At 42.7% G+C, this 12,321-nt stretch overlaps 1 protein-coding gene across 1 annotated transcript; it reads left to right on the plus strand.

The window, feature by feature from the left end:
- Positions 1–989: 989 nt before the first annotated feature.
- MYF5 (myogenic factor 5) lies at positions 990–9,227 on the plus strand. The gene is made up of 3 exons (XM_020804832.3): positions 990–1,819; positions 6,366–6,441; positions 8,021–9,227. The coding sequence occupies exons 1-3, from the start codon at positions 1,262–1,264 to the stop codon at positions 8,212–8,214; spliced, it is 828 nt and encodes a 275-aa protein (XP_020660491.3). The 5' UTR covers positions 990–1,261; the 3' UTR covers positions 8,215–9,227.
- The last annotated feature ends 3,094 nt before the right edge of the window (positions 9,228–12,321 follow it).

The following is a 12,321-nucleotide window of genomic DNA, read 5'->3' on the forward strand; positions in this document are numbered from 1 at the left end:
TGGGGGGGGCTGGTCGATATCCTTTAGAAAACGGGATCTGGCCCAAAAGAGAAGTTTCCCTACAAGTCCCCAACTTGGGTCTCCGAGGAAAAGAGGCACGCGGGGCTGGATCGTCAACCTTTCTCTGGCCCTTCCAAGGAAAGAGGAGCGATCCGGGCAGCCAAAGTTAAGCACCTTATAACTCTTGCTTTCAGTGGTCATCGCCACGAGTGGGGTGGGTGGGGATAAAACATCCGCACGGCTTTAAAATGCGATGCGGGTGGGACCCCTTCCTCCTCCTCCTCCTCGTTGATCTGTCAACATGTGCGCCCACGGTAACAACAGCAGAGAAAGTCTTCATGGCATCTTTTAAGACTAACACGTTCTTAAGGGAGTACGTGGCAATCCACGAAAGTTCGTGCTAAAATAAATCTCAAATAAACCCCCAACATCCTCTTTTTCCTTTCTTTTTTAATCATTATTTTAACATGAACCTTGTTATAGTATCTGCAACGTTGGAAGATAGAAGCTTGATTGTCTGGTCACTGACATGAGAAGGGAAAGAATGACCGAACCCATTACGAAGAGAAGAGTTAGTCCCATTACGAAGAGAAGAGTTAGTCTTAACGAGCACCTAGTAAGACTTGGTGGCATTTGTTACTTTCCCGTTACTTTCCGATTCCTGAGCGCTCATCGACGGGTCACCACTTGCGAAGAAGAACTGGGCACCTGCTTTCCTGCTATGCTCTCCGGGGCAGTGTAATACACGATGCGACTGATTGATGCTTATTGGGGCGATTTACGCGTCAGTTAAAAAGGGGGGGGCAAGGGATGAACGACGGGTCCGATTGCCTGGCAGCCAGAGCACTAACCGGGTCTTCCTCCTTTTGGGAATGCACCACGCCCGCTGCCTCCCTCCCTCCTTCCCCACCGCCTCCTTGTTTTCTTGGGGGTTTTCTTCCCCCTCGCTCTGGCTGCGGCTCTGATCTCCGAAGTGTTACTAATTGCACCTCCGCGATCTGTGCCCTTTCGAAAGGCAAGGGCTGATCAGTAGCCAAAAGGAGTGGTGGCGGCGTCAGGCCCCCCTGGAAGAAAGGGGGGAAAAAGGGGGGGGGAAGGAATCTACCCAGAAAATCCGCGCCCCGCCCTTCTCCCCTTCCCCTCTCGGGGAGATATGAAGGCCTGGACACCAGGGGGGCAGCCGAGGCCGGGGGGGCTATATAGAGAGGCCCGGACTCACTCCCGGATGCTTTGAGTCCCCGGAGCAGCAGCAGCTTGCAGGATGGAGCTGATCGACGGCTGCCCGTTTTCCCCGACCTCGGCCGCCGCCTTCTTCTACGACGGCGCCTCCTGCCTCCCTTCCCCCGAGGGGGACCTGGCCCAGCGGATGGGCGCCGGCGCTTCCTCCTCGTCCTCCTCTTCTTCCTCCCCTTCCTCCTCCTTCGGAGAGCCCCACCACACGGACGCGCCCAGCGGATCCGACGGGGAAGAGCACGTGCGGGCGCCGCGGGGCCACCCGCAAGCTGGGCCCTGCCTGCTGTGGGCTTGCAAAGCTTGCAAGAAGAAATCCAGCACCGGCGACCGACGGAAGGCGGCCACCCTGCGCGAGAGGCGGCGGCTGAAGAAGGTCAACCAGGCCTTCGAGGCCCTCAAGCGGTGCACGGCGGCCGGCGGCCACCCGGGCCAGCGCCTGCCCAAGGTGGAGATCCTGCGCAACGCCATCCGCTACATCGAGAGCCTGCAGGACCTGCTGAGGGAGCAAGTCCACACCTACTACCGCTTGCCCGGGCAGCGCTGCGCCCAGCCCGCCAGCCCCACCTCCAGCTGCTCCGACGGCCCGGTAAGAAGGCCTTGGCTTGCCCTCGGAGGGGGGTGAGAACCGGGGCTCGGGGAGGCGAGGGTTAGGGTTAGAGCTGCGAGATCTTTCTACTACAATCCCCAGCATCCCCGGCCGGCGCGGCCACCTTCCTTTGTGAACCTCAACCATCAGAATCTCCCAGGGGATTCTGGGAGTTGTGGCCCACAAACTAACTTCTCCGACGTGGGGAAGAGGGGCCGACAGGACAACTTTTCTGAAACTGTTTGAAGGTAGCCGGTGGTGGTGATGGTGAAGAAGCACAGCGGAAGGAAAACCCTGAGCGCAAAGGCAAGGCCGGCCCTGCCATGAGGTAGAGCCAGGAGGACTCAATCTCAAGCAAACAGTTCGGGGTGTCCTGAAAGGGCGTTGTTTAATTTCTCAAGATACAGAGTTTCAGCATTAAAAAAAGAGAGGCAGTGATAGCGACAGTGCACAAATCCTTTATTTATTTTTGGCCACTGTTCTCTGCAAAATCTGTAGATGGGCTATAAGTTTAAGAATTAACAAAACGAGAAACTTTTCTTTTCCCCCATTCCACTTTATTTTGTTTGTCTGGTGTGTCTTATTTCCACTGACAGATGAGGTGAGAGCTGTGTCTGATTTTTTTTTGTTGCATCTACCTAGTGGTACTTGTGCACTTTGAGTTGAAATCTGGGAAGCAGGAGAGGAACCGTTTGCTGCTCTGCTCCTTTCAGCTCAATGTCTGTCTCGGACTATCTTGGATTGTCTTGGACGGTTAAAAGCTACCTTCTGCCTTGCCAGTCGGACATGGAAACAAAGCAAGAAGTAGCTAGCATTCCAGGAAACTCCAGCTCCGTTGACTCTGCACACAATCACAGCAGAGGACAATTACCTTTTTTTACATGTAAGGACTACACCACATCCGATTGTTGTTAAGGTGGAGGGAGGTCTGGTGGGACTGACTCCAAAATAAACATGCCTAGGAATCATAGCAATTTGTTTATTAAGGAGTGAGCCCCATTGAACACAATGGGTTTCATGGTTCTTCATGCATGCCCATATCTGTCCACCAAACTGCACTCTTAAACTACTCTTGTGCTACTACTGGTACTACTTATTTCATCAAGGAATGTTCAATGTCCATATTTAAAAAATAAGTTTTTTCCCTCCACCTTAACAACAAGCTGGTTGTTACATGTTCCGTTGTACAGAGGGAAAATTAAGGTATGCTTACTCCATGTTTATTGAGATGCCCAAGTAACAGCACAAGAGTTTGAAATGAATTTAGAGCAAAGATTAAAGCAAAAACATATGCCTTCTTGCTTGATGCAGTGGAAGAGTGAAGTACTATGCAGAGCATCCTACTGAATACATAATTTCCTAAATGGGAAAACTGTGGATTATTAAGATCTATCCAGATCCACCAAGGAATGGAATCAAAATCCTCACTTTAAATTCAATTTGGGCTATGATTGTAAGGCATGCTTATTGAAAACTTAAGAGGCATTGATATCAGTACTTTTATTTTTCCATGCTAATAACTGTAGGGTTATAATCCTGTGCATATTTGCTTTGCAGTAAACAGCGCTGAGTGGATTGGGAGCTACTATTGGTTAATATTTATATAATATCTAAGGGACTGTGTTGCTTCAGGATTTATGAAGGCCATTAGCTTGATATCCAACTCAGTTCACATCTTTAAAATACTTTCTTTGAAGTGCATTGAAATCAACAGAAACTGCAAGAGTCTTGCAGCACCATGAAAACTAAAATGTTTTTTTTTTGGCATAAGTTTTCATGGACTGTGGGCCACTGCACCAAACCTAAATCCAATAAAAAGTGTTAGTCTTCAAGGTGCCATATGGCTGTTTGCTGTTTTTGCTGGAACAGGCCAATGATGCTACCCCACCTCAGGAAGCTGATGAAATCAACTGGTTCCCCTCTTTAGGAAATTAATGTGAAATATGCAGTTTTATCTCCAGTTTAACTGGTGTGCCTTGGAAACAATCCACTATAATCCTAAACCTTTAATCACATCCTTACAGTTAGATGGGACAGGGTTATCACTTCTTGAAATAATCTTGGGAGACTGTTTTTTCTAGGAATCTGCTTGTGAGACTGATGAACTTTTCTTCCAGTACCCAGAGCCATTATGTGTCTGTGCATGTATGTAATGAGCAAGTGAGCAAGAGAGAGAGAGAGAGAGAGAGAGAGAGAGAGAGAGAGAGAGAGAGACTCTGCCAGCTGTGGTGTCACTGGTAATGCTAGAAGTGCAGGAGTACATTGTAACATTGCCTCTCCGAAATAACAGCAGCAACGTACACTAAAATATCCAGTGATGAACAGAATCCTACACAGTTACTTAGGAGTAAGCTCCACTGAATTTGGTGATGCTTAGTTCTGACTGTGAAGGTCCAACTTAACTGAGCTTTCCCAAAACATCTTCATCCTCCTGAAATGCAATATATTGGATTAGACACATACGAAATATAGCAAAGACACATCTACTATTTAAGTTGTTAGACTGAGAACAAAGGAATTGTCCAGACTTTCTCAGTCCTTTTCTGGACCTCCCTGACATTCCTTTTCTTGTTCTCTGATGTATTCTACAGCATTCTGTCACAGACAATAGTAATGTAAGAGTGAGTGATCCCTTTTATTGGACCACTAAAAAAATTAAACAAATTGCAAGCTTTCGTGGAAAAAAAAATCCACTTCATCAGGCTGAGCACAACCCTTCCATGGATGGTGCAGGAAAAACTGTAGACAAGAGTCCAAAAATTGATGGTATATGTCTGTGAGAGGTGTTCTCAGCCCTCTTGAGACAGCAGTTAGTAAAACTCTAAAAGCTCATTAAGGTAAGGAGGGTCTGTCCGTCATTTACCATGGCTGTCTGGTCATCCGTTCTGCTGGGCGAAAAAGAGTATGTTCTGATGTTGGAGGGAACATGAAAACTCAGAGCCTTGACTATGATCTTATACAAAGTCTGCTTGAAGTAAGCCTCAGTGAACGTGCTTACTCCTGGGTAAATATGTGTAGGGTTTTTTTTTTACTGCACAAGGATATGACAAAGACTTAAAACACATGTAACCTCACCTCTGCTTCTGCAAGTTGAAGTGGAGCATTTGTTTCTCTCAGGCATTTGTTCTCTGCTGATGGGAAAAACATACTGTGGCATCCTGTCTTGCATCCTCTCTGTTATGGTATGTTATTCTGGGCACTCTCTTTCTTTCTTTTCCCCCCCTGGACATGCCAAGCTTTGATGCACTTGCGTTCAAGCCCTGGGAAAGTGCCCTTTTCCTGGCTGGCTGCAAAAGGCTTTCTCTTGCTCCAATCCATTTTTCATGGTCTTCATTGCATGCTGGAGAAGATGCATCAGGCTCTTTGCCCTTAGTTCCCTTGGCTTCCCCAAGGCAAGCAGGATGGGGAAGCCAAGGCTCAGGGACCAAACAGGGAGTGCTTCATTTTCAAAATATAGGAGGGTTGCCCCCTTCTTAATCAGTCACGTGCACCCTAGGGCAAGCACTGTATAGGGAATGGAAAGCAAGGGCCACCTGTAAAACTGAGCCAGGGCTTGGCTCTCAGAAGAATGGATGTTTAGTGTGGGTTGTGCTGTGTTTGCCGTGTAGAGGGTACAGAAATTCACAGGATCCCACTGTTTTCACAGTAGATTCAGAGGCAATACGCTTCTGTAGACTCCAGCCCGCTGCTACAGATGCAGGACGTAGTATCTGAAGAGGTGGAATCCCTGAAAGCTTCTGCCTACAAACTGCGTTAGTCTGAAACAAAATGTCACAAAATTTGTTGCTGTTTTTGCCGAAACAGACTAGCGTCATTACTCCACAACCTTGAAAATGTCACCTATCTGATTTTAATCATACTATATTTTAAGTATTTATAGGCCCTGGGTGTGATGTTTTTAGAGAGTGGAGCATTTTACGTGGTAGTGGCTGAAATCCTATTATGCCTCTTTACGCTGCATAAATTTATTTATTTACTTGTTTCATAAAGCTAATGAAGTCTTTTTTCATAAACTTTTTATTCCCCCCTTCAAATGTTCGAAGAAGCAATTCAATAGTACTGTAGTAGGCCAATCCTAGTACTGTTACTATATCCAGGGAAGCTGTTGGGAGCTGCAGTATGAGAGGGAAGTCAAACATGTGATACAAGAAAAAAGCCCTCAATATTCCACTGCTCTTGGGGTTAAGGACTGGCTTGGTGAACCAAAGAGGCCAGAGTTCCAGAATCTTTTATTTGAAAAGCAGCATGCCAAAGATATATTGGCACCTCCAAATGATCCAGGCTACTGTGCCCCACCAAACACAGGTTCTCTATCAGTAACATATCGAGGAAGCTCATTGTTTGAAGGCCTCCAATTTGGGGGGATTCTGATGTGGAGAAATATTGGGTTAAATAAAAAATGATTGAACTATTTTCTGTGTTCTTAAGTTGGTATTCCCATGGCTTTCTAACTGTCTATCTTTGGGAGCTCCTTGGTAAATGAAGCAGAAGTAACAGTTGTCCTGGGTGTAGCTTTGAAGTCCCTCTCTTCCTTTGTCTGTTGCAGGCTGACTGCAACAGTCCTGTGTGGACCAGGAGAAACAGCGCTTATGACAGTGTCTACTGTTCAGATCTCTCCAATGGTAAGGCTCAAGGTCTTGACTGGACAGAGGGCAGGCTTGGCACCATCAAAGTGGAGAAGGTTTTGACATAATTGTTCCACATTCAGGAAGATCAGTAACTTAGAGGTCTTAGGTGGGACTTCTGGCAGAACATTTTGAAGAGGGAAAGTTTCATTGCATTTGCTTTGTCTCACCAGTTAACTACCTTTCCATTACAGATGTACAAGATGGTAAATAAAAATAGTAATTTAAAAAGTATAATTTAACCCTCTAACTTCTATATTGCACTAAGGTCATTTCTTGGAATGTATGCTGTTAGAAAAGGTTGAAGGAGTATGTCCAGTCTAGAGAGGAAGCCATTTTAGAAGGGGTATGAGAGCCAGTGCAATACAGTGGTGCCTCACTTAGCGATGTTAATTCGTTCCAAAAAAATCGCTGCTAAGTGATTTCATTGTTAAGTGAAACACGGTTTCCCATTGAAATGCATTGAAAACAAGATAATCCGTTCCAATAGGAACGAATTGCTGTCCTTAAGCGAAAATCGCCATAGGAAACATCGCTAAGCGAAACGTGGTTCCCCAATTAAAATGCATTGAAACCTATTCAGTGCATCTCAATGGGGAAAAAAAATACAACAACAAATTAAAAAGAGTCAGAACAAAGTCAAATTTGGTTAACAAAGGGTTTAAGTGCACTTTATGATTTTAAACATTTTAAACAGTAAACTTTAACTTTTTAAATAACAGAAAAACATTTAAAAAACAGCAAACATGAGGCTGTTTAAACCATCGTTAAGCGAAACAGGGGACCCAAAATTTAATTGCTATGCGAAGCATGGTCCCAACCATCGCTAAGCAAAAATCGCCCATAGGGACCATCATTAAACGAAGCGCAAAAATGCTCCGAAAAAGTCGTCACGAAGCAATTTCATCGCTAAACGGAGCGCCTGTTAAGCGAGGCACCACTGTATATGGGTTAGAAGGGTGGATTAGGATTCAGGAGATCTCAGTTGGAATCCCTTCCTGGGCATGAAACCTATTGGGTGATCATGCGCCAGTCGTGAACTGTCAGTGTGACTTACATCACAAGGTTGTTGGGAAGAAAAGAGGATAACTGTGTACACCTACAAAAGCTCATTGCACTAATGATGGCATATAAATAGATCCAGCAAACAACGTGATAGCCATTTTCCAATATTGAAGAACTGTCACATATATTTGTTTTCTGTCTTTGCTTTTTGATGTAAGATTCAAAGTGGATTCAAGTTAGTGGGAACGGGATCTTGGTTAAGTATTAGAAAGAACTTCCTGCCAGTGGGAGCTGTTTCACAGTTAATCAGTCTTTATTAATTTGATCATAGATCACCCAGTTAATCATAGATAACTGACTTTTGTTTAAAGAAGTTGATGCCATTTGTGACCCCTGCTAATAACAGAAATTGGCCACATTCTCCTTTGCTAGAGCAGAGATGGGACACATTTGGAGTGCAGTAATGGTGGATTTCTTACATCAGTGGGATTATGACTAGGTGACCTGTGAAGATCCTTTTGACTTGATGATATATTTTCACAGAATGCTGTTATTTTCTTTTCCTCCCCAGCATATCCCTCAAAAGCAAACACTGCTCTCTCCAGCCTACATTGTTTATCCAGCATAGTGGATAGAATCTCTTTCCCAGATCAGACTGGGCTTTCTCTGCAGGATGCTGCCTCTTTCTCTCCCAGTGCCAGTCCTCTGTCCCAGCCAAGCACTTCTGAGAGCCCTCCTCCCAAGCTCATATATCATGTACTTTGAGCTGTCTGAGATTTGAAACCAGCTGGAGCAATGCTTGGACATTTCTACAAACTGCCAACAACCATGAGGAGACTCTCTCCATTGAAATCCAAGGCTCCTGGAGTTCCACTGGACCCAAAATATGTCTATAGAAGTGGAGCAGTCACTTTAAAATGTGTATATTTTTGTATATTTGTGAATATTTGTGTCCTACCTCTCTCTCTCTCTCCCCCTTACAAGGATGACGATATTAAGCCATTCTATCTTAATGTTATATGTTATATTATTGTACATTGTAATCTTATATTATATGGTGTTAATGTCTTAGTTGTCATGAATGGGAGCAGTACCTCTGAAAGTTGGTCAATCACGAAAAAATTTCATTATTTGAGATGCCCCAAAGAAAGAAGAGAATATGTTATACTGTATTTTCAGAAGTGTGCTTTTCTTAATGGCTAAAAGTGAATTAGCTTCACTAATGGGCTGCATTTATCTGTAAAGATATGGCATCCAAAAAGCCCTAACCCAGAGGTTGGAAAAGATGATTGCCATTCCTGGCATCTCCAGAATGAACAATTGTCAATGTCCATGCTGTCTGGAGGATTATGGAAGTTATAGTTCAAAAAAGTAGCCAGACCAAACTCTAATCTCAGTTGAGGGCCAGGTATAGCCTTAAGCAAGGAAAGGTGTCCTATGGCAGATGTTAGCATAGGGGAATAGATTTTTATTACTGTATTTTGTTTATTATAGCTGTACCACTAGGGGGACCCATTTGAAATATTTGCTTCGGTCTTCCAAATACAGGTAATTGCAGCTGCCTCTAATTGTATTGCCTTAAAGGTATTGTGGGTTTTTATTTTTTTGTTTGTTTTAATAGAAAAGACCTCAGAAGTTAACTAACATCCCCATATGTCTAGATACTCTATCTTACTACTTCCACTTGGGTTGCCTTGCAGACGGAATTCAGCACTTATATACTTTGGTGGGCTTTTTCCAGACTAAGTTCGTGAATAAAAACTGGAATGCAAATCCAATTTTGGTTTTATTTTTATAGTTACACATTCAGTAGTAGTTATATTAAAAACCTTACTGACTTTTTTTTTTAAAAAATAGTGTTTTTATCCAAGGTATGTAAAATGACTCTTGACAGAGTTTTGAATTATGTGTAACTCTTAAATACCATGTAAAAATTCTTGAAACTGGAAGCTCATTACCTAACATTTCAAAGCACTTTTTGATCTCTCTGGAACTCAATCCTGGGACCATACAATACTGGTGATTTCTATGGAGGGGATGTGTATTAGTCTTTATGATGGCTAGCATTTGAAAAAGTTGCTTTTTCGCCAACACATTCAGAAGTTCCCAAAAAGCATGGTTTGTGGCCATTCTGCCTTGAGGCTTTTAGGAAGTCTAGTTTCTAAAAAAAATTAATATTCTAAAAATCTTCACATTTTCCAGACATGAACTGAGTTAGATTCTGCTGCAAACTGGATAGTGCATAAGACTTTATGGAAATATCACAATAAAAAAACCCCTCTCATTTAATATGTACGTATAAGTTTTTAAGTGTGTCCTGGCTTTAAGAAGCAGAAGGATTAGTCCGATGTCAGCACAGAGGTTCCTTATCTCCTCTTTTCTCATCTTATTGTTTGTTGTATGAGTTTTGTAAAATACCTGTACTATTAATGACTTGTTCTTATCATGCAGTCTGATGTTATTTTTCAAGGGAATTTATGTCCTCTTACTTGAGAGTGTGTCCCACTGAACTCAATGGGCCCATAAGTGTGACTGGATACATACAGGGTGGCACTCTCATAGCACAGCCCTATGAAGAACTAAATCCTATTGCATTAATTTTTTTTTACTCCCAGAGAAGTGGGTATAGGATTACAGACATTGTGTCAGGATTCAGTAGTGTACTTACAGCCATGGAAACAGGTATGCCAGGGCACCGGTAGATGGTGATTTGGGAAACTCTCTAGGGTAGATTTTGATATGATGTGGAAAGCTGAGTTGGGGGAAGATTGGAGAGGAAGAAAGTCCTGCTGAGAAGGGAATTGATTGCTTGCAGTTCTGCTACCAGGATTGCTTCTATCAACAAAAGTATATCATTGGATTCTGGCCTTTGTGTTTTGTGATATATGCCAAAATCCTGTGCTTAGTGTACTAAATCTCACTAAAGGTGGACCACTGAATCAATGGGGATATGCAACTTACTTTAGCACATTAAGTTGCAGTTAGAGTAGACCCATTTATGGAGGAGCTGACTCACCAAATTCTCATTGACTCATTGGATCAACTCTAGTGTGATTTACTACTCTAAACAACAGGATTTTGGCTATAGTGTTTCACCATCAAGTCCAAAGTACAGATTGTTCTGAAATCAGCTGTGGGTAAAATAATTGGTAACAGTGGTATGCAATGTATCAACTGAGTCAAGTCATCAGATGCTGCTGTGTAATGAAAGCAATATTACATTGTCTAATAATAGTCCAGGTCAGAAGAAGCAATAGGAGGATGGCAATTGGCAAGAAGAGAATGGGAAAATTATTTCAAACTTTATTAGAAATGTACAGGATTCATTGAGGAGAAGGCAACCTTAAATGATTTCAAAGCAGCATTGTCCCGTTTCTCCTAAACCAGTAATTCTTCTCTTCAGTTAGGTTAAGGCAACAGTCTTAGTTAAATGTGACAGATTCACTGGATCATAGCATTCATGGGAATGTGAACAATTACTTAACTCCTATTTCTGTTTTGGAACATCTTGTTAAACGCACATTCGAGAAATTAAACACTAGTCCAAATTCATAAATAATCCTGTTGGCAAGGGATAATAATATGGCTGGTAGAGAGCAACCCACCCATAAACTTTCCAAGCTCTGAAGTTTACAGAATGCTGAAAAGATGGTGTTTTCCATCTTGTATTATGGTATTAAAAGCTTTTCTAATTTAGTAAAAAGTGCTTAAAGCAATCCCCATCCCCAGCCTGGGTCCTTCCAAAATATTTCGGATCACAACACCTAACATTCCGATCATTGGCCAGATGGAAATTCTAGACCAAACTATGTAGGACCCAGAACTGAGGGAGAAGAAGGTTTTTTAAAATCTGCCAAATAAATCCAGTGTACCTCTCATTTTCTAAACTCATGCTCCAGAAACTTGCCAGTGATTGGAATCATAAATAAACTGATCACATTTCTTCTTTTTTATCTTAAACCGATCACATTTCTTCTTCTTTGTTTCTGGAGAAGGCAAAGAACATAATATGGTGTGGCATGTGATACAATACATTTTAGCTATGTATTTTAAAATTCATCTAATTCAAAACTTTTGAAACAAAGCTTTGTGTGTAACCTTAGTCATGACATGTATGTAAAAATGTGTGCTTTGTGGACTTGTTTTAGAAGACTTCAAACAGCTGTGGAAACAACTGGCTTTGCTATTGGTAGGCTGATGCAGAGCAAATTACAACTATAGTTCCAAGAAATCTAAATGCCCAAACTCACCACCTTTTACACAGCAAGCATACAGAATATGACGCAACCAGGGACATATTTTCCTTCCTTCCTTCCTCGAAATGTTTTTTAAAAATATACAGCCTCTGCTCAGGAACTTGCACTATGTGCAGACATTTTTATTGTCTTAGAGAAGACAATCCAATATAATGTCCATTATTGGTAGGTAACTTATAGACCAGTCTCCATCTGCTGGTGTAAATGAAGTTGAACTTGTAGAGTCTATTTCTGGACCATAGGCAAAGGAGGGATTCAACCATTTTCAGCTTCGCTACCAATGAACAATCTGGTTGTAAGTTAGTTGGACAAGCTGTAGTAGGCCTTAAGCAAGGAGGTGCTACTCCTTGCTTAACTGGAAAGACCAAAAGGACTTGGATACCATGTTGTTTCCGCCACTAATAGCATGTTAATTGTAGATTAAAAGTTACGAATTTATTAGCCTAGCAGCATGCTACCTTTTTGTTTGATGGTCCTGACTGATCAGTTGTCATTTCTGTCCATTTTTCTAAACCCAAATTAATGTTTCTGTATTGCTGAAGAAAGCTTTCTGAACCATTTTGCTTCCCCTTGTTTGATAGACCCAGACCATTGGCTCGTAGTCCCTAGTACATGA

The sequence above is a fragment of the Pogona vitticeps genome, chromosome 5 (genome assembly GCF_051106095.1).
Source record: "Pogona vitticeps strain Pit_001003342236 chromosome 5, PviZW2.1, whole genome shotgun sequence".
NCBI lineage: Eukaryota > Metazoa > Chordata > Lepidosauria > Squamata > Agamidae > Pogona > Pogona vitticeps.

Excerpts from the sequence above, each read along its gene's own strand:
- MYF5 (XM_020804832.3), top strand. The coding sequence starts at position 1,262 with ATGGAGCTGATCGACGGCTGCCCGTTTTCCCCGACCTCGGCCGCCGCC. Across the intron at positions 1,820-6,365 it reads CCAGCTGCTCCGACGGCCCG|GCTGACTGCAACAGTCCTGT; the intron begins GTAAGAAGGCCT and ends TGTCTGTTGCAG. Across the intron at positions 6,442-8,020 it reads CTGTTCAGATCTCTCCAATG|CATATCCCTCAAAAGCAAAC; the intron begins GTAAGGCTCAAG and ends TTTCCTCCCCAG.